This window comes from Brassica oleracea, chromosome C4, assembly GCF_000695525.1.
Source record: "Brassica oleracea var. oleracea cultivar TO1000 chromosome C4, BOL, whole genome shotgun sequence".
Lineage (NCBI taxonomy): Eukaryota > Viridiplantae > Streptophyta > Magnoliopsida > Brassicales > Brassicaceae > Brassica > Brassica oleracea.
Genome location: NC_027751.1, coordinates 35,953,820 through 35,974,669, shown reverse-complemented (window position 1 = coordinate 35,974,669; position 20,850 = coordinate 35,953,820). Strand labels below are relative to the sequence as shown.

The 20,850-nt window shown below is 34.8% G+C and overlaps 3 protein-coding genes across 6 annotated transcripts; all 3 read right to left on the bottom strand.

The window, feature by feature from the left end:
- Nucleotides 1–820: 820 nt before the first annotated feature.
- On the bottom strand, nucleotides 821–6,393 carry LOC106342447 (probable serine/threonine-protein kinase At1g18390). 4 transcript variants are annotated; one of them, XM_013781383.1, is made up of 7 exons: nucleotides 5,555–6,392; nucleotides 3,817–4,518; nucleotides 3,717–3,740; nucleotides 3,057–3,080; nucleotides 2,618–2,950; nucleotides 2,230–2,535; nucleotides 821–1,696 (listed from the first exon to the last, which is right to left on the bottom strand). In XM_013781383.1, the coding sequence occupies exons 1-7, from the start codon at nucleotides 6,309–6,311 to the stop codon at nucleotides 1,071–1,073; spliced, it is 2,772 nt and encodes a 923-aa protein (XP_013636837.1). In that variant the 5' UTR covers nucleotides 6,312–6,392; the 3' UTR covers nucleotides 821–1,070. The 4 variants fall into 4 exon arrangements, with proteins under 4 accessions (XP_013636837.1, XP_013636838.1, XP_013636839.1 ...); XM_013781384.1 differs by lacking the exon at nucleotides 3,717–3,740 and having other exon boundaries at nucleotides 5,555–6,393; XM_013781385.1 differs by lacking the exons at nucleotides 3,717–3,740; nucleotides 3,817–4,518 and having other exon boundaries at nucleotides 5,555–6,391.
- Nucleotides 6,394–7,893: 1,500 nt separating this feature from the next.
- LOC106340518 (putative glutamine amidotransferase-like protein RP404) lies at nucleotides 7,894–10,203 on the bottom strand. The gene is made up of 5 exons (XM_013779384.1): nucleotides 10,045–10,203; nucleotides 9,590–9,903; nucleotides 9,091–9,507; nucleotides 8,783–8,992; nucleotides 7,894–8,264 (listed from the first exon to the last, which is right to left on the bottom strand). Exons 1-5 carry the CDS (start codon nucleotides 10,127–10,129, stop codon nucleotides 8,007–8,009), a joined length of 1,284 nt encoding a protein of 427 aa, XP_013634838.1. The 5' UTR covers nucleotides 10,130–10,203; the 3' UTR covers nucleotides 7,894–8,006.
- A 7,055-nt stretch (nucleotides 10,204–17,258) lies between these two features.
- On the bottom strand, nucleotides 17,259–17,791 carry LOC106340798 (non-specific lipid-transfer protein 2-like). Its single transcript, XM_013779637.1, has one exon. It carries the CDS (start codon nucleotides 17,781–17,783, stop codon nucleotides 17,385–17,387), a length of 399 nt encoding a protein of 132 aa, XP_013635091.1. The 5' UTR covers nucleotides 17,784–17,791; the 3' UTR covers nucleotides 17,259–17,384.
- Nucleotides 17,792–20,850: the final 3,059 nt, after the last annotated feature.

Below are 20,850 nucleotides of genomic sequence, written 5' to 3'. Positions count from 1 at the left end.
TTTTAATTTTTAAAACTTGAATAGAAATAGTTTTTCTTAAATAAATATTATAAATGATACAAAAAATAAAAATACATAAAATTTTGAAACTAATTATAAATTTTCTTATATAAATTATTTATATTTTCTTAAAGTTGAATGGCAATTTTTATAATTCAGGATTATACAATATATTTTATTAATAAAACATATTATGTTTTTATCATTTTTTGTTATTTTTAATGTGACTAATAATTATTAAAATTATTCAATTTTTTTATTTATAGAAACTAATAACTAAGTTTTAAATTAAATAATATTATTTATAAAATATATTCTTTTATTTACAGATATGAAACACCAATTAAAATATTTCACATTATTGTTTAAATGATATCTAATGTACAAAATATTTTATAATAATTTTAATTTTTATGAAAATATTATTTATTAATTATTAATTAATTATAATGTCGTAGTTTCTACAAAAAAAATTCAAAATTCGTTTTTCTTCCTAAAAGCTCACAAAAGTTGGTTTTTGGTTTTTCTTCGTAAATTGGTTAAACTTTTCAAAAACTAGTTTCCCTAAATTTTAGGGAATCTATTTATTGAAAATCTTGATTAGCAACTCAAATGGTTTTTATAAAAACAAAAACTAAAACCAAAAACTTGATTGGATGAAAAATGGTTTCTACAAAAGCAAAAACCAAAAACTAAAACAAAAACCACAAACAATCAACCTCTTAGGTTTTTACTTTCGTAACTAAGAAATTCGTGTCAAACACTCTAGAAACACTTAAATTACTCTAAAATATTCAACTTAAATTCTGTTCAATAAAAATAGATTTTAGAGTGTTTTATGAAATGACAAATTCCATAAACACTCGATTTTATTTGTCATTTTGATACAAATGAGATCAAACTACTAGTTGAAGACATCATTTTGTGAAAATATCAAAATACTCCAGAAAAAAGTCAAAAATTCAGACGTCAGGTAAAATAAAAGCGAAAAGGTGAAATTCACAATGGTTATATATACTTACGCCGAACCCTCGTTGAGGGGAGAGTCCAAAGTCTCTCCTACTACACTCTCAAAACGAACTCGCCGTCGTATTCGAGCTACTTGTCTCTTTCTCAGTGACCGGCGATAACGGCGGAGGAACACCGTGCCTTAGCAACACAACGTCATCTCCTCCGCTCACATCAATGTCCACCACCTCCGGAAAATCTCGCATCCCTTCCTTCTGAATCCCTTTCAAAACCTCGACGATCTCATCCATCGACGGCCGCAATTCCCTCTCCTGTTGCAAACACCGGAACGCCAGCTCAGAAACCGACATCATCATCTTCTTTACCGCAGGATCCCTCGCGAATCCGAGAGTCAGATCCGCAAGCTCGTGGACGGCGTCGTTTTGGATTTTGGAGATGGCCATGTTCGCGAGGTTGATATCGTGTCGATGCCGAGTGATGTCGACTGCTTCTTTGGACGAGATCAGCTCCGAGAGGACGACTCCGAAGCTGTAAACGTCGCTCTTCTCGTTGAGGCGGTAACATTGGTAATACTCGGGATCAACATATCCCGGGGTTCCTTGCGGCGCGGTGGAGATATGAGTTTGATCCGTGGAAAACAACCGTGAGAGACCAAAGTCAGCTACTTTCACTTGGTAGTTGCTATCTAGAAGAATGTTTGTAGTCTTCACATCTCTGTGTATGATTCCTGAAAGCATGTTGTTACGGACCAGGTCAACATTTATTTTTACTTGAATAAAATTTTTTTGATCCTTAATATTTTCTAGTTTTAAGAAAAAAAATTGCTAATTTCTATTTTTTATACAAATTTATGAATAATTTTCTTATAAATTTTATAATGAAACAAAATATCTACATAAAAAATATTTTATGTAAATCCTCTAGTAAGCCTAGCTTTTTCATCCTATAAAAACATACAAATATAAATGTAAATGGAATGAAAAATGATAAATAGTATAATAATGACTAATGAAATTATCAAATAATCTAATGATATAATACTGCAAATAGGATTTTTATCTGATATTTTAATTTTTATATAGTATGAAACAAATATAGAAATTGGTTTTTATTTATTAAAGCTACGGGGATTCAGACACGAGAATGGGCCATGGGATGGTCGCACTCATTATCCCCATCTAAGCCGGCACTACATACTATTTCATCAATTTTTCAGGAATCTCATGTTTTCGTGTTTGTTTGTTCAGTTTGTGTGGTTACCTGAGGCATGGAGAAAAGACAATGCATTAGCGGTTTGAATGGCGATGTTGAGTCTTGCAGGCCAGCAAATAGGACGAGACTGTGCTTGGTCTCCATGGAGATGATCAGCGAGTGTGCCATTAGAGATGTATTCATACACCAAGAGTAGCTCTCTGCTATGTCTTGTCGTGCATCCGTATAGAATCACTAGGTTCGGGTGTTTCAAGTTCCTCAAGATATCAATCTCGTTCTTGAATTGCTCAACTCGTCTTAGTGATCTCTCGAAGAGTCGTTTTACAGCTACTGCTCGTCCGTCCTTTAGTATGCCTTCACGAATTTTTCTTTAAGCTTTTAAAAACCCAAGTTTGAAGGTTTTTATTTGTTATGTAATTAGAGTTTTGGTTCTTACCGTAGTAGACAGTACCAAATCCTCCATCTCCAAGCTCTCTTGAGAAATTCGCGGTGGCTTCCTCGAGTTCTTCGTAGCTGAAGACTTGAACTCCGAAGTAGACGTCGCTTCCATTTGCAAGGTTGGAGATTGACGGCATGAGAGAGTGGTTGCTTCCGGAGATTGTTGTGGAAGTTGGAGTGTTGGACATTGTATTACTGCTTGAATAAGGAGATGTCGTTGATAGGCCTTTGCTTGTGTTTTGAGCTGCCAGTTTCTTTCTTCTCCATATGAAACAGAGTACAGCTCCTGCTAAAAGAGTGGCACCCAAGAACCCGCCAGCGAATCCGATTCCTAGAGACGAGCAAAAAGACAAGGGCTTTGTTAGGTTGCCTCAAGAACCCACAAGGTATGTTTTACTGGAATTAGATTCCTCGAAAGTTAAAGAACAGTCATCTACCTAGTTTCTGTTTGTGGGTGAGTGCTGCATCAACAAATACCATGAGAAATATGTTAGTTCAAACTGACGACAGAACTCAAGATCATAATATATAAAACGAGGTTTGCACTCAAGGGAGTTTCTCTGAATGGTCACTAGAAAAGGAATGTAATAAATCATATTCATGTTAGCTAAACTAGTTCCAGTTAAAAGGTGAGGTCGGTAGATGGGGTAGTATACTAGTATGCAGTGGTTAAGGAAGGACTGAGATCTGGATTTTGTGGAAGAAGATTAACACCTACTTTCAAACCGAACTAAAATTTAGATTAACTGAAATAGTGAATTTAGATTCCTTGGAAGGAAAAGAATACCATGAGATATGTGTTAGTTCAAACTCAAGACAGAGCTTACAATCATATTTAAAACAAGGCTTGAAACTCTAGGGAGTTTCTCTCATCGGTCACCATAAAAGGAACATAATAAATCATATCTATGTCTGCAAGGAAATTCCAGTGAAAAGGTAAGGTTGGTGAGTGTGGGTAGCATGCAGTGGTTAAGGAAGGAATGAGATGTGGATCTTGAGGAAGAAGATTAGGACATTAGTTTCAAACTTTCTGAGATTCAGATTTAACTAAAATAGTGAATTTAGATTCCTAGAAAGGACAAGAATAGAGAACCTACCTGATTTTGTAGGTCTGTAGGGTCCTGCATGAACAAATACCATAAGAAAAAGCTAACTCAAGACAGAACAACTGAGGGAGGGGAAAGGATAAATCATTACTCTTCTTTGGTATCCCAGAATCGCAAGTATGGTTACTAGGCCCGTCCACACAGTAGCAAACGAATGCTCTCGAGCTATCATTATAACCACAAGAACCATACGATTTTTTGCATTTCCAACATTCAGTGGTAAACATAACCTCGAACCCATCCTTAAGAACCTTCTCTATAGCCTCCAGAGTCGGACTTCCGTCTTCAATACTCAAGGCATATCGAGATACAGGAATACTGACATTTCTTTCACACGATGCGCTTGAATTTTCTAAGATAGCTCTATCCCAGGAATATAAAGCGGACGAGACAAAGTAACTACGCCTACCATTGTCATTCCCACAGTCCAGCTTTCTAATGTGAAAACCGTGAGGAACATCTACCCTTGGAGCAGAGCAGTTGTAATAAAATATTGACAGCATATGGTCCTGAGAAAATGGAAGAACATCCGGGTTGATTTTAACATTTTCAGGGTGTCGGGGACAAAGATTGCTTTGATAATCCTTTATGGCAAGTATTATGCTGTAACCCTTGTTCTCAAGGATTTGGAACTTAACAGAGGATATACTAAACTCTGCGACATCTCCGTTGCAGTTGACCTTGAAATCCGGGTGGCCACACTCTTTTCTCCCCGGTATCCAAAAGGGATAAGAGAGTCCTCTCTGATTGGCGCATGTAAACGATGGATGGCATTTTTTGTGATGCTCATCAACTGAAAAAACAAAAGAGGGAATCACAAAGAGCATCCATATGGTTGCATAGGACCAAGATTTTTTCAGAGACTGATAAAGATTTGTCATGGTACTCTCCTCTGCTTTTTTTTTCTTGAAGATGAACACGAGGCTGAAGAAGAAGTAGTAGAAGAAGAAGAATAGGAACATGGTTTTTTTTGTCCAAGTCTTGGTTTCTTTATATATATTCTTTATCTAGAAATCTATTACCAAAGGGAAATTTCCTTGTAATTAGGTGTGTTAGGATGACTTAGTCTTCGAATGGACTGGTGGACAGTCAGGATATTATATTATTTTAAAATATTTTATTTTGAATGGTTGCTATTAATATATCAGTTTTTAACTTTTTATTAGTATTTATTTGTTTTGTTTTTTTGTAAGACAACTTAAAACGTAAGTGCCGGTACGAAAAGTTTACTAAGAAAAGTCAGGCAGAGTAGAAATGGGGTTAGAAAAAGAAAGAAGAGTGGAACAAGACTATGACTCTTTAGCATTTACCATGGAAAACTGAACGATGACTTGATGAAGTAGAAGAAGGGACTGTGATAAAGAAAGGGGATGTTTCATTGTAACGAAGACGTCCATACGTTGAAAATGACTTGATGGAAACCGTGTATACCAAGTTGCTAGAGACAGATCAATACTTTAAGACCACTCAAGTTTCTACCTTCTATCTTGAGCTCACTAGGATATATGGTATGTCTTAGAAGTGACACAACCAACATAGGAAAATCGCAAGAAAAGATATTTGTGACATGTGATTAGTATGAGCCGTGATTCTTGAATTTCTTGGTGATTAGTATGTTGTAAATGTTTGTTGATTTACTTATTGTGCAACATAGGTTTATAGTTGCGGTATGTGGCATAGTGGAACTTAGGAAGCTGCAAATTTACTTATGAACGAGCTGTTATTTTCTGTTTTAGACTGGTTGCATCGTTGTAATGCTGCATAAATTTGGCAAGGGGAAAAACTAAGATGATATGCATAATAAATTTGCTAATAGTTCAGAAACATACCAGATGGAATCATTCGATTGCATTTGATTTTGGATGAAGAGTTTCTCTTGCAGCAAACAGGAGTGCCAACATCGTAGCCGCAGACTCCACCAGTGGATTTACATTCTTGACACGGTCTCCCATCAATCCTCAGTTTCACCTCAAATCCCTTTCGGAGAACACTTTGTAAACGGGCCAAGTTCAGAGATTTAATCTCTGGAGCATAACTTGTGGGAACAGTGATGTTGAAACTCGCAGAACACTTTTTATGATTTTCATTGCTCCGATGCAATGAGGCAATACCAATCTTTGGACATTTGAAATTTGCGGGGTTGGTGAGATGAGGTTCGCAGAGATAGTAAACAAAGAGGGTCGTGTACTCTGGCGAAAGCTGAAAGAGTTCATTAGTCAACGTTGTACCGGTTAAAGTAGAATTGCAGAATGATACACCTAAAAAGTCTTGCCTCGCGAGCCCAAGGGTGTTAGTTGAATTGTCTAAGAAAAGGACACTGTACATCTGACCTGAGAAAATAAAGTAAGTCTTGTTCGAGTTTTGGTGACAGTGAAGCCCCAAAGAAGGATGACCACAAGGTTCTGGTCGAGCCTCTCCCCAGAAAGGAAACCCCGCTGTTATATTCCCACAGTGAAACAGGTTATCACAAAACTTAAGGTCTGGTTGACTTAGAGCACAAGGAAGATGGTGAAAGTAGAACGAGAAGAATATCAAGATCAGACAAGAATTCGGGTTTGAGAAACCGAAGAGTATTGGAGAGAACATGACTGATTGATTGATATCTGAATAAAGTTCTCTTTTCTGGGGGGTTGGTTTGGTGTGAGCAGAGTAGATAAATGAGTAAACAAAAAAAAGTAGAAAAAGAATATCAACTAGATAACAAAAGCTCATATTAAAGAAAGAAAAAAATATATCAAGTTGGGAAGGACTCAGTCAAGAATGAAAAAGGAGAGATATGCACTAGAGTTGGATAATTTATTAGTCAGCCGTTTTTGTTAGTTGACTTAGACTTTTCTTCTTTTCTTTTGTTCCCTAACTAAAAGGAAACTGAAAATTTGGCTTCACTGTCGAGAATCTTATTGTCGTACCACAAAAATAATTACAACCTCAACAGAAATATTGAAAAATGTTAGCGGAACAAAATTTATTTATTATTCCAATAATATTTTTTTTTTGGAAATTGAAAACCATACAAAGACACATAAAAAATGAAATGTTCACTTTATTTTTTAATTATTTTTAAAAAACCATTCGTAAATCCTCTGAAAGAAAAATATTGGACGTACGGCATATGTAAAGCTCTGACTGTCCTACTCCCTGACTGTCCCACGCCCGCACATCGGCCCGTAGGCTCCTATCCGATGGATAGTGCATTAATATGTCCAAAGACTCGAAATCATTGTTTATTAACACTGCAATCACCATATGACATTTCTTCGTGCTTTAGCCTCACTCGCACGATATCGGGAATCATTTCCCGATAGATCACTCGTTCTTCACTCATTTACCTATGTTACAAGTGGTTCGTCTCTGATACCACTTGTAACATCCTGATCGTCCATGGTTAATGGGTCACCCACGCCCGCTCAGTCGTATTGTGATATTCATCCATTCGACAGACGGTGCGTTAATTTGTTCGAAGGCTCAAAATCATTGTTTACTTACCCTGCAATCACTATATGACCTTTCATCGTGCTTTCGCCTCACTCGCACAATATTGATAGGTCACACATCCTTCCATACTCTATCTTAAGTACACTTAACTTTGAAATTTTAAATCTTTCCATACTTCATCTCAAGTACACTTAACTCTGGAATTTTAAATAAATGAATGACGGAAAAAATAAATGCACTGGTAACTAGGGAGCCAAAATAAATTTTCTTAAACTTCTTCGTATACCACAACCAAGATTTTACAGCATAATTAGTAAAGGTAGGCAGCAGCAATGAGTTGTGGTGTTGGTGTAAGAGGTGGAGGTTATAGTTTGGAGGGCTTTGGGTAGCAACAATAAATTCCGATCTTTGGCTTGTGCGTAGTCTTAAAGTCTTGATGGATTGAGTTTTTTCTTAAATAGAGACTAGAATCTCTCTGGGAAGAAACGTCTTTGAACCTTTTTTTTTTTCCTTTTTCCTTTTTCCTTTTCTCATCCTTTTTCATTCTTTATTTTTGTTTTTGGTGAAAGATCCTTCAAAATACCCTGTTGCAAAATGTTCTTAATCCCATAATTCATTTTTTTTCAATATCAAGAGGTTCGGGGTCGAAGCCCCTAATCCTCCCTATTTCTGAAATCACATTATATTATATTAATTAATCCCATAATTCATGATAAATGGGCAGTGTCACAAAAAGTTTAAAACGTCATTGTATTTACATTACTAGTAAATTACTAAACCAAGTTTGTTGGCGAATAACAAAGTCGACTTATTTCTGAAAGCATGCTCTGCCTTTCATGTAAACATTCACATATCCTTGAAGCATTCATTAACATTACCACGAAGCCTTTGCTCCAAGAGTTCTCCACAGATATTCCCAATCAAATGATAAAAGGCCATAAGCTCTGAGAGTTGCTCTATGTTCATCTTGTTCATCATGTTCCTTACTATCCTCTGCTTCTCCTCGTCTACTTTCAACTTTTTCATATATGATCCTCCGTTTCTCACCGTCGCTCCCATCTCCTTCAGCCTCGTCTCTTGCTCCGTGCTTAGCGCCGTGTTTGACTGCAACAGCCCACACCATATACCAAAACATTATTTAACTCGGTAAAGGAGAGAAATCCTTGCATTGATAACAAAAAAAAATTGTCAAGAAAGAAAGAGTTATTGAGATGGGATAAAGGCACTGGACACTGATTATCAGCCCTCTCCTGTTTAGGTTTAAACCCGTCAAAGACCTTACAGGTTAGGACTTTCGCTTCATTTTTTTTTTCTTGTTTGCCCACATGAATGTCATGTTCGTGTCAAAAGCCGAAATCATAATTAATCAGTTAAAGTGTTTGGAATTGCGGTATAAAACGAGCTGATCTGGTCCGAGATCCCTTTGGCTCAACACAACAACCATAGGCATTATCTAACCCCCACTGAATGCATAGTCGTATTTTATAAAGATAAGTTTAACTATGTAACCCTTTAGGCCTACGAAAGGCCAAAGAAGTATTCTCTAAACCACTTTGCCTTTTGCATCAATATTTGACTCAACATGTACTTAAAGTTAAGCAGAGAGATTTGGCAATCTTTACCTCAAGAAACTCGGCGCCAACTTCGAGCTCTGATACTTTTGAAGGGTTCTTCCCAGTTGCTCCTTTAGTATACATATACCTCGCAAGTGAGAAACATCGAACAAGTATCTTTCTCTTACTCTCCATTTCTCCGTCAAGCACCAACGTCTTTGGAACAGACATTGAGCTACTCAACTTCTTCTGATACGCAATCACCGCCTTTGCAAATTCCTAAATCAAAATCATAAAAAACACCTTATAAAAAATCTCAATTCACATGATTCTTTTAATCACAATTAATGTATAAACTAATCTTCAAGAACACAAACCTGATATGCAGCAGGACAACCAGGGTAATCAAACTCATCAAGATCATTTGATCTCATTCTTTCAGGATGAAACTGCAAACCCATTATAAACTTCCCTTCTTCAGGATTATACGTATCCGGATCGTAGAAACCTTCCATCAATCCATCAGAAGCGAACGCCATTGGCACAAACCTCTGTGCCAACTTCTTGACACCTTGATGATGGTAACTATTAACCAAAATCTCCATATTTTCTCCATCCAACGAATCTTTAAACCAAGAATGAAGTGGACTGTTCTCAACAATCCTCACAACATGTCTATGCTCATCATAATTATCATAATCTATATGCCTCGTTCTACGTTCTTCCGGTAATTTATTCGTAAGCTCTTTCTCTAAATCAAGATAAAGAGTCCCATCACATGCAACATTCAAAATCTGCCAAAAATGTTATCAACCATCATTAACATTTTAATTCTAGAGAAAGCTACAAAAGACGAAACAGAGACATAGATATTACTTGTGATCCTCTGCAAATTCCTAAGTAAGGAATGTTCTGTTCAAGACAGAGCTTAGCAAGAGCTAACTCAATGGAATCTTTCTCTCTGTCAATGGATGTATCACTCGCATGTGTTTCTCTAATCTCTTGAAGCTCTTCCGGTGAAAGAGAAGAGATTTCAGATTCATAAAGAGAAGGATCAATATCTTCTCCTTCACAAAGGAGAACTCCATGGATTGGCTTGAAGCTATCGAGCAACATGTGAACACCAGTGACTCGTGGAACAATCACTGGTACACATCCATAACGAACTATCAGATCAAGATGATATTCACCTGAAAATGAAAACTCACCATTATCACCCAATGAAACATTTACAGGGGAAAACAGAGAGAAACCTCGAAAACATACGTTCAGTTATTAAATCACAAAAACAGAACCATGCATGCAACAAAACAGAGAGGTTAGAGAAGAACCAACGAAGTCGACGAATTTGTTTTTACGAACGGTGCGTCTAGAGACCACGAGGACACGAGGGAGGACTTGAGAAAGATTCTCCATTTATCCAGAAGGGAAAAGAAAATTTGAGAGATTCAGGAGAAAATAGTTTTTTTTTTTGTGTAGATCCGATGTGACGTGAGAAGAAACAGAAAAGAGTTTGTTGTGACAAGAGAGAAAGCTAAAACGTAAATTTATAGTGAAGAGAAAGGCTTTTTCATCATATTATTTTTATTTTTACTATTATAAATTTTAAAATAATACGGTATATACAAATTTGTTCTACGGAAAACAGGGTATTTTGTTAGTTTGTTTATCCTGAAGGAATATATGAGGAAACAGGGTATCAGGGCATCCACGATGGGAACTCTTGAGGGAGTCCTTAGGGAATGTGGAGTCTATTTTCTTAGAGTTTGTACAAAAAAGAGTGTTTAAAATCCTTTGGTAAGGATTGATCGTTACACTGTTCACGGGTACCGTTGACTACGTGGCGACCCGTGAATGGTCATCTTTTTTTTTTTTTTTTTAAATCCAAATTATCCAGGATTAATCCGAAATGTCCTTGTCGCTAAAGTTTCCAATGAGTCTCACCGTTGCGCATGGTCTTAAGAGTTGCTGACTAGCTAGCTTGGGTATATATCTCAACTTTTAGAAAAGGAAATCTATATTTAAGTTAGTCATAAATATATTTTTAGGCAAATTGAAGAGTTAAATGTAATTGGAAATGAATATAATTCACATAAGTAGTGTCTGGTTAACAACTTCCTCAGATCAAATCTAAATTTTCTTGGGTGTCCCTATGAAATTAATTTCACGTGGTGTCCCACTTCACTAATAATGTCTCAGTGGTAATTATGGAACTCTGTTCCACGATTTTGTGCCACATAAAAGTATATACATTGTTGTTGGAACACTTCACGTAATATGGTAGCCGTAATATGGTAGACGTAATATGGTAGTTAATGTTTATAAGACCCTAATGGAAACACTAACGTAAACACTGAAACACTAATATACAAAACACAGAACGAAAACCCGAATGGAAACTCTAACATGATATCGAAACCTTAACCAGAATAGAAACACTGACATTTAACTGAGATGATGAAGAGGGTGAAGAGAAAGTGAAGAAGAAGAATCTCGAGAGAAAGAGACAATCAAGAACAGATGAGATTTGGCTTTCTTTCGCAGAGAGAGGGAGGGAGAGAGAGAGAGATTAAAAATTAATTGTTAGAGTGAATTGAATTTGGAATTAATGGAAAAAGTTTGATTCAATTGTCAACTACTCCCATTGGACCCAGAAATGATTAATGGGTTTTGGAAAGAATTATTTTGGGTTAGAAGACAAATTTGTTTAGGAGGGAAAATTGGGTTTTAGATAGGGTTTTTACTTTTGGGGTTTGCTAAATTTTTAGAGTTTAGATGGGTTTATTGAATATGATTAAATGTATTTATTTATAATTTTTTGTAGTACACAGACATATATGGGTTTTTAATAATAAAACCACTCGACTAAATGGGTTTTGGAAAGAATTATTTTGGGTTAGAAGACAAATTTGTTTAGGAGGGAAAATTGGGTTTTAGATAGGGTTTTTACTTTTGGGATTTGCTAAATTTTTAGAGTTTAGATGGGTTTATTGAATATGATTAAATGTATTTATTTATAATTTTTTGTAGTACACAGACATATATGGGTTTTTAATAATAAAACCACTTGACTAAAGATGGATCGTAAAAAAACTCTTAACTAAAAATTTCACAAAAAAGACCCTCAATTTTAATTTCGTTAACGTGTGTTACCCTCCGTCACAGTATTTTAGATGAATGGTGACATACATTAACGAAATTAAAGTTGAGGTTTTTTCGTCGAAGTTTTAGCTGAGGATATATTTTGCGATCCATCTTTAATTTAGTGGTTTATTACTAAATGCAATTAAATGTGGTGTCTTTTACTCCACAATCAATTTTTTTGCACAATCCCACAATGTTTTTTGTTCATCAGTACGTAATATCTTCACCATTCAACCATGGTAGAGGAGCTTTGGTTCTTGTCATCCTCCATCAAAACCCTTGAACATTTATCCTGTAAGGATGATATTTAGAGGCGGAAACATTTGATGACAGTCAAACAAACTATGTTTCCTTCCATGTTTTAAGCAAAATGATTTTGTCTCATCTGGACAATATAGAAAATCTAAACGACCATGGATCATCCAATTAACCAGACATCATGCGATAAGGTGGAAAGTCATTAATAGTTCACATTAATGCGGCTCTCATCGTAAATTTTTTTTTCCTCAAGATATCATATGATTTAGCCTTTTACTCCATAAAATTTTGCAAATCTTCAGTTAATGGTTGCAGTTAGATATCTATGATTTTCTTTGAGTATCTCATCCTGAGAGCTAATACCAATAAAAAGAAAATTATATTTTCATACACATCCTTAAAGGTAAATAATACGGAGTTATGATAACATGCCACACATAGTGAGCTTAACCATTGATTCCAATCGAATGGGATCCATCTGTTTCTAAGCCTAGATAATTATTCCGAATTTCCGCAACGAAATGAAGATATACCTCGTTAAAATGCTTTCATTCTCTCCCTTTGGATGAGTGCATTTCTCCTTCAAGAGACACAAATTCTTTGTGCCATTACATATGTGGTGCAGTCGCCTCTAGTTAGTATAGATGCTTTAAACGCTCCATAATTGGCAATGTAAAACATCCTTTTTCTTGGGCGATTTTTTTTCCTTTCATCGGTTTTATGGTATCGGTCTTAGGAGGGAAAATTGGGTTTTAGATAGGGTTTTTACTTTTGGGATTTGCTAAATTTTTAGAGTTTAGATGGGTTTATTGAATATGATTAAATGTATTTATTTATAATTTTTTGTAGTACACAAACATATATGGGTTTTTAATAATAAAACCACTTGACTAAAGATGGATCGTAAAAAAACTCTTAACTAAAAATTTCACAAAAAAGACCCTCAATTTTAATTTCGTTAACGTGTGTTACCCTCCGTCACAGTATTTTAGATGAATGGTGACATACATTAACGAAATTAAAGTTGAGGTTTTTTCGTCGAAGTTTTAGCTGAGGATATATTTTGCGATCCATCTTTAATTTAGTGGTTTATTACTAAATGCAATTAAATGTGGTGTCTTTTACTCCACAATCAATTTTTTTGCACAATCCCACAATGTTTTTTGTTCATCAGTACGTAATATCTTCACCATTCAACCATGGTAGAGGAGCTTTGGTTCTTGTCATCCTCCATCAAAACCCTTGAACATTTATCCTGTAAGGATGATATTTAGAGGCGGAAACATTTGATGACAGTCAAACAAACTATGTTTCCTTCCATGTTTTAAGCAAAATGATTTTGTCTCATCTGGACAATATAGAAAATCTAAACGACCATGGATCATCCAATTAACCAGACATCATGCGATAAGGTGGAAAGTCATTAATAGTTCACATTAATGCGGCTCTCATCGTAAATTTTTTTTTCCTCAAGATATCATATGATTTAGCCTTTTACTCCATAAAATTTTGCAAATCTTCAGTTAATGGTTGCAGTTAGATATCTATGATTTTCTTTGAGTATCTCATCCTGAGAGCTAATACCAATAAAAAGAAAATTATATTTTCATACACATCCTTAAAGGTAAATAATACGGAGTTATGATAACATGCCACACATAGTGAGCTTAACCATTGATTCCAATCGAATGGGATCCATCTGTTTCTAAGCCTAGATAATTATTCCGAATTTCCGCAACGAAATGAAGATATACCTCGTTAAAATGCTTTCATTCTCTCCCTTTGGATGAGTGCATTTCTCCTTCAAGAGACACAAATTCTTTGTGCCATTACATATGTGGTGCAGTCGCCTCTAGTTAGTATAGATGCTTTAAACGCTCCATAATTGGCAATGTAAAACATCCTTTTTCTTGGGCGATTTTTTTTCCTTTCATCGGTTTTATGGTATCGGTCTTTTCCACAAAAAACGACAAACCATGAGCCCCTTTTCTTTTTTTCCAAAATAGAATGCAGTTATCCTCGAAAATGTCTATCTTTACAGCACGGAGACTAAACACAGATGTTAACTTCTTTGTCTCATAATAACACGCTAGAACTTATTAGGTTGGTGCAAAATGTCTCTTAAAGTTTGAGATATCTCATCGACGCACAACTATGCAAATTATGATCGATTTTAACGTTGAGAAATGCCTTCAATACATCCATTGTGTAGTGGTTGATTTGTGTCTTAAAAAGCTCGAAACATGCTATCTTCATATTGCTCTTCATTCAGTTCCTCAATCACATTCTCCACCATGTGTGGCGGTCCAATTTCCTCTCCCATATGTATATTTGTGTTCTATTGACATGATTCTTCTTCCGCATATGGTCTTTCTTCTTTGGTAAATTGACCCGCAGTCAATGATTCTCCATACATTTGACCTACTCTCGATAATTCTCCAACATCGTAGAAGCTTTCTTCATGGCTTGACTATATAATAATTATTCTTGAATCCGACCTGGAAAAGATGGTGGTATACCGTTCTTGCATCACGTCGCTTTCGGTTTTGACATCATGCACATACATAAAAGGTCGCCTCTCTTTATAAGAATTTTGATTATAAAAATGCACTTAATTCTGTATAACCTTCCATAAACTCTTCAAAAACATAGTTTTGGATTGGATCGATGTGTCGATCCATCCATTTTCTAGATAAAAAATTAGACGAGTTTTGCCACTTGTTTTGCTGTAAGAATATATATTATTTTAACTTGTAAAGAAAGTGAAACCGTTTCAATTGTATTTATAGAGAAATCATAGTCACGTTTATTCACGTTTTGTCACAAAATTTGCCACATTTTCGTTTTTGTCACGAAAATAACCACAAAATTGATCACCAAGATTCCTGTGACTTAAATTTGAATATATTCCCTGACATATGTGCTTTTACAGACAGATGAGAGAAAAATTCACGTTTCCGCCACTGATTTTTCATGGCTTCTGTTTTTATTATCTTAAAATACTGACACTTTTACTCGACTGATTGGTTGGATGTTTTTGGTGGAATGGTCACAAATTAAAAACTTGGCCAACATTTTTTAGACGACTTAATATAAATATCTAGGGGCACAAAAATTTCGTTGCAAATCATAGCTAATTTTTCATGTGTTAGTCACGTTTATTTTTGTGACAAGCTGGAGACGAAGTGTTCGTGGCTATATCGTGACTAAATTTTGTCACCTTTTGCTCGTGACTAATTTGTGGCTATTTTGCCATGAAATAGACACGTTTAGTCCTATTTTTTGTTTCATAGCAAAAACATAAACATTTCGTGATTATCTTCAAAATAGCCACAATTTGATCGTGATCAGTGACTATTGCCAGCTATTCTACTAGTTTAATGAATATTGACGAATGATAAGGGATATGGGATTCTGTCTTCTGATGAAGGAATGATCTTGGCCCTAAAATAGATCCACACAAGAGGAGCCATACGTCAAGCATATTATTGTTTCAAGACATATTCGCAAAGGCGTTGTTGATCCATAGCTGCTTTACCATTCATAAGCCAATCCACCGATGAGGTGCTGTTTCTGAAATGTCTATAAGATATCATGAAGATCACATAAATGGTGTCAATCCTAGGCATGCCTTTTAGGTGTTGCACTCTAACTTGATGCTTAGTTGTTTAGTGGTGGCTGATTGATCCAAATAGGATGGCCTAAGAAAAGTTTATTGATGGTCATAGAATTTTATGCAGTTCGAGATGACTGATTATGATTATCATTTTTTTTTTTTGCCCAATATCAACTTTCATTAGCCAAAGTGTGAATACGAGATTACAACCACATAAGATTTTGACCCGACAGGATCTAGTATCACCTAGAATCACTAAGTTGGATACTACACTACCTAATCGAGAACGTCATTGTATTTTTCACCGCAACGAGGCAAGTTCCCACAACTCAAGATAAACAGATTGTTAAACCCTAAACTTAGACCACGAGATGCAAAAGTAGTAACTTGCACAAGAAAAACCTGACATTTAATCCATTAAACCTTCCGCTCTAACTGTTGATCGCCTAATGATATGCTTTCAGACCGTGTACCAGCTGTATCATCACCATAGGTGCATATCGAACAAACCCCATCCTTCCAGGCTGTCACTCTACCTCACTCCTTAGCCTGAAACCGAATATTGACGTCCGGATTGAAAGTCGAACCTTGACGACAGCGCTGGGAAGGGTGTATATATTCACAACTTCAAAAAATGCAGAGGCCTTACCACCGACGCAACCAAACGACCATCACCGGCGCTGGGATGTAAGTCTTCGCCGTGCTATCCCCGCAGCAGGCTCTTCTCCGGTTTACCACTCCGACGTCAAACCCTTTGCCGTCGTCTTCGAGCACCAAAGAAACAAATCTTCTTTCCCTCACCCGTTGCACCACTCCTCCAACCATCTCACGGTCGCAGGGGAAAGAAGATCCGGGTCATGGAGACGTCTCACCAAAGCCACATCCGTGGTCGGGAGGGCTCAGCTGTAGATCTAAAATGGGGGAAGTCAGATCCAGCCAAACCCTTGGTTCTAAAATCCGACCCTCGCCTCCACCGTCCTCCTTGGGTCTCGCCGTCACTCTAGAGAAGCCGACAGCTCAAAGCTTCGTGCATATCAACCTAGTTACAAACAGATGCTGTGAGGGCAAAGAGAAACCGAGATGGGAGAGAAAGGTTACACCTCCGGCGTCGATGAGCCGACGGTCGGAGCTAGGTCTCTGATGGTAGGGTTTTCGCGAGTTGGGAGAGAGAGGATTCGGGGTTTTTTTTAAACGATTTCCCCTTCTTTCTTTTATGATCATCATCCTTGTTGATGTATATGTTCAATATCATTTAATTGGTTGAACTTCTAGTCCTTCACACCAATTTTTAATAATAAACTCGTCATCGGATGTTGATTGTCGACCATTTCTGTATTTTTCATTTGTTTCGTAAGTCTATTTTAGTTTCGTTTTTAAGTGTAGGATATCTATATTGCACTTCCGCTTTTTCATCGACCTGTATAAATTAGCATTCCATCTTTTTCTTTTTTAACTCAAAATGTAATTTAATTCCAATTCAGGAGAAAAGTGTCTGTTTCAAAAATTGTGGGGACACACACACACACATATATAAAATCAAACACTTCAATATATAAGCTTCAACCATAACATGATGAGTCATTGTTACATAAGATCTAGTTTGATTTTTTTTTTTATTTTAATAATATTTTTCTTAGCAATGTCTCGAGAGATTTAACAACTAGGAAAAGGGACCTTACAAAAATCTAAGACTTTGCGAGCGTTTGGAGAAGTAACATACATACTATACGCTGGGTTTCGAATATAACCACAAAGACATGGTTTCTGCTCTACCAGTTTGTCGCAACATTCTGTAGTCGGGTCTCCTGTCAAGGTCATTGCTGGTAAGCATGGGGCGAGTTCTGTCACAACACACGATTGTGCCACTTCTCCGAAACTTTCAACCCTGGTTGCTCTAATTGGAACAGGAGACGACATGGCGATTATCACGAATGTGATGAGCATTAGAGTCGTAAACTTCATGTCGTGAAAACCTAGAGGAATTTTCTTTGCTTTAAAAATTTTTGGTCTTTTTATCGAAGTATTTGTGAGATTGGGATTTGAGGTATTCATGATGGTAAAAGCTGGTATATATAGAGATGGGGAGATTTTATATGTGGTCGTAACGGACAAATATTGTTCGACTTATCTCGTTGAAGAAACGCTCATGCAAGTGGCCATTACACTTGGCCATCATGCGGAAGAAGGTCATGAACCAGAAACAGACAAAATATGCTCACACAAGTTTCGTGCAGGTTGTTGATTTAATAAACCAAATTCTGATTAACAGCTGTGTTTTATAAATAAAAGACAGAAGTAGCAGACTAATTTTTTGCCAGAGCATGACGTATTTGTGACAATTTGACAACAGTCACAATACGGTAGTCACAATTACTTTATATAAAAGTAACAGACGTTGCCATTACCAACTAAAACTAAGGGGGATTAAGTGGGAGATTGGTTTTTTAAGGATTTGAAGATTCTATTGTTATTGCTAATATGGTTCTTAAATTTCTAAAAAGTGTTGTGTTATTGGTGTGTTGATTTTACAATTCCATATAATCTTTTGTTATTGGTACAATGATTTTCTAACTCAATTTAGTTTTTTATTTATTCAAAAAGCTGAATATTTTCTGATTTTTTAATTCTATTAAACTATGGTATTATTGGAACAATGTGATTCATTACATTTTAGCTCACTAATCATACCTTTCAAAATACTAGAGTTAACCCATGTGGATTGTGAAAATTTATAGATTTTAAGAGTTGATAGATTTTAAAAGTTACATGTGGATTGTGAAAATTTATATACATTGACTTATGAAATTTGATCATAACTTTTTAGATTGATATAGATTTTCATGAAATTGTAGTACCTCTTTTCTATTATTTTTTTGTAAAAGTAAATATTTAATATTTTTTTTCTAAACCATATAATAGGAATATTTTTTTTTTCTTTCAAACTAAAATAATAATAATTGTGATACATACAAAATTGGACAATTATCTTAAACAGTTCTTTTAAGTTTTTGATACAAAAAGAGTCATCAAAGAAGAAAATGACCAAAATAGATTTCATGAAAAAGGAAAAAGGCTATTTTACCTATTCCTTTATAGATATATAAATAGTAAAAATGAAAAATAAAAAGTTTCTTTATAAATTTCGAAATATATTTTTCAAATTCCAACTTTTTCATAATTTTTTTCTATTTTTTTTTTGAAATTCGAAAATGCTTTTTGAAACGATTTTTAGTTTTTTTTTTTAATTTTAAGCTTTTAATATTTATAAATTTGATTATATATTCAAAAATGATAAAACTATATAAAATTAATTATATATTTAAAAATGTAAAAGTACATGAAATATTATAAATTATATTTTTGGACATATAATTTGAATTTTATGTGCAATAGATATTTGGTAAGAATAACTATTTTGTTTTCTAGTTTTTTATCACATGGATTTTGAAAATCACATGGATACATATGATATTTAGAAAATTGAGTCTTATGAGTAAAAATGAATAGAATTCATCTCCCAATAACACTAGATTAGTTAGAATTAGAGAATCAATAATAACTAAACTTTTCGAATAACAAGAGATTTGAATGGATTTTGAAAATTTTTAAACCAATAACAATGGATTCTATTAAGATTTTTGAAATCCAAGAACCAATAACAATGAAATCTCTAAATTCTCAAAATCTATGAGAATTCATTTACAAAAGCAATCTCTCTATCAAACATGCATCTACGTAAAGATAACCCAGAATTTTGTTTATCATAGAAAAACTAGACACTCCACTGTCACACAGCAACCATCAATTTTTTTTTTTTTTTTTGAAATAATAGAAGCATATAAATTATTTTATTGATATATGTATCTCACCATATAAAATGTCACAAAGAGTGACTATCGCGAGGTTTAAATTTTGCCCCTAATTACAACTACTAGAGATTTTCCCGGGCTACGTCCAGGGTTTTTCCTATATATTTTAATTAAATTTAGGTTATTTTAGAATTTATATTCGAGTTTATATATTTTATACTTAGACTGATAATACTATATAAATTATTAGATATTATTGTACTTTTGTGTTGTTTTTGGTGACTACAAATTAGAAATTATTAAAATTCACAGTTTTTCTTTTCAAAATAAAAAGACATATAAACTGGTAAGTAAGTTTATAAAAAAAAGTAAATTAATTCTTATTTAAAGTTCTGTTATTCTTTTCTCTTTTGCTTGAGATTTTTATATGAAATATGGTTAAATTAATGTATAGTTCAAACTTTGTTTTAACGTTAAAATCAATCAACAAGCATTTTTAACTTGCGATAATTTATTATTTGGTTATAAAAAATTAATATGAATATGTTCTTATGTCAAATACTTTTTTTAACATGTAGCAAAACATATTCGAAAGAAAAGATTAAGAAAATTCCATTAGATTCCATTTTCCTCCTTTCATGAGCGTTTGCTAGCTGCCAAAACATGTTTATACGACTAACGAACGTAAATTTTCAGAAGAAACCCTTTTACAACTTATTAGTATGGAAACATGATACAAATTTTCAAAAGAAAAGAATAATAAATATAAGTTAATAACTAATAAGAATAATGTCGACAATTATAAGTTTGTCACTTGATTTTGTCCCAATGACCTTGTCAAGCAAGTGTAATTCAGGTGCAATTCATACACTGCTATTGGCGCGCAAGCGCGGGGATTTTATTTGTAATCAGCAGCGGCAACTGTGGGTGTGTCCATATTGTTTGAATCAACCTTCTTGTTAGTATCATCAGAAGGAACAATTGTATCAGCTTAAAATACCACTTAGTAGGACTTTGCCTGCTCACAATTAATAAATCAAACATGCTTTAGAAAAAAAATGAGCTTAAGGAGAAACTATATCCTCAAAGAAATTAAAAGAAAAAGAACAATAATCACACTTGCCTACTATGAAAGCTTGAGTTTTCCGTTTGAACAGAGATTTGTCTGTTAGAAACAAAACACCACCACGTACCTTTCCATCAATGATCATTTCTATAGTGCAACCTATAGGACTTTTTCAGTAACCCTGGCTTCGAAGACCCATTTTCCTGCATCAATCTCGCCAAAGCACACATGGATAATCTTTCTT

Bases quoted from the DNA above. Each gene is read 5' to 3' on its own strand.
- LOC106342447 (XM_013781383.1), bottom strand. From the start codon at position 6,311: ATGTTCTCTCCAATACTCTTCGGTTTCTCAAACCCGAATTCTTGTCTG. The intron at 4,519-5,554 runs GTATGTTTCTGA...TTGTTTTTTCAG, and splicing joins CAATCGAATGATTCCATCTG to TTGATGAGCATCACAAAAAA. The intron at 2,536-2,617 runs GTAAGAACCAAA...AAATTCGTGAAG, and splicing joins ATTTGGTACTGTCTACTACG to GCATACTAAAGGACGGACGA.
- LOC106340518 (XM_013779384.1), bottom strand. From the start codon at position 10,129: ATGGAGAATCTTTCTCAAGTCCTCCCTCGTGTCCTCGTGGTCTCTAGA. The intron at 9,904-10,044 runs GTTCTTCTCTAA...TTTCATTTTCAG, and splicing joins CAAATTCGTCGACTTCGTTG to GTGAATATCATCTTGATCTG. The intron at 8,993-9,090 runs GTTTGTGTTCTT...ATTTTGATTTAG, and splicing joins GTTGTCCTGCTGCATATCAG to GAATTTGCAAAGGCGGTGAT.
- LOC106340798 (XM_013779637.1), bottom strand. From the start codon at position 17,783: ATGAATACCTCAAATCCCAATCTCACAAATACTTCGATAAAAAGACCA.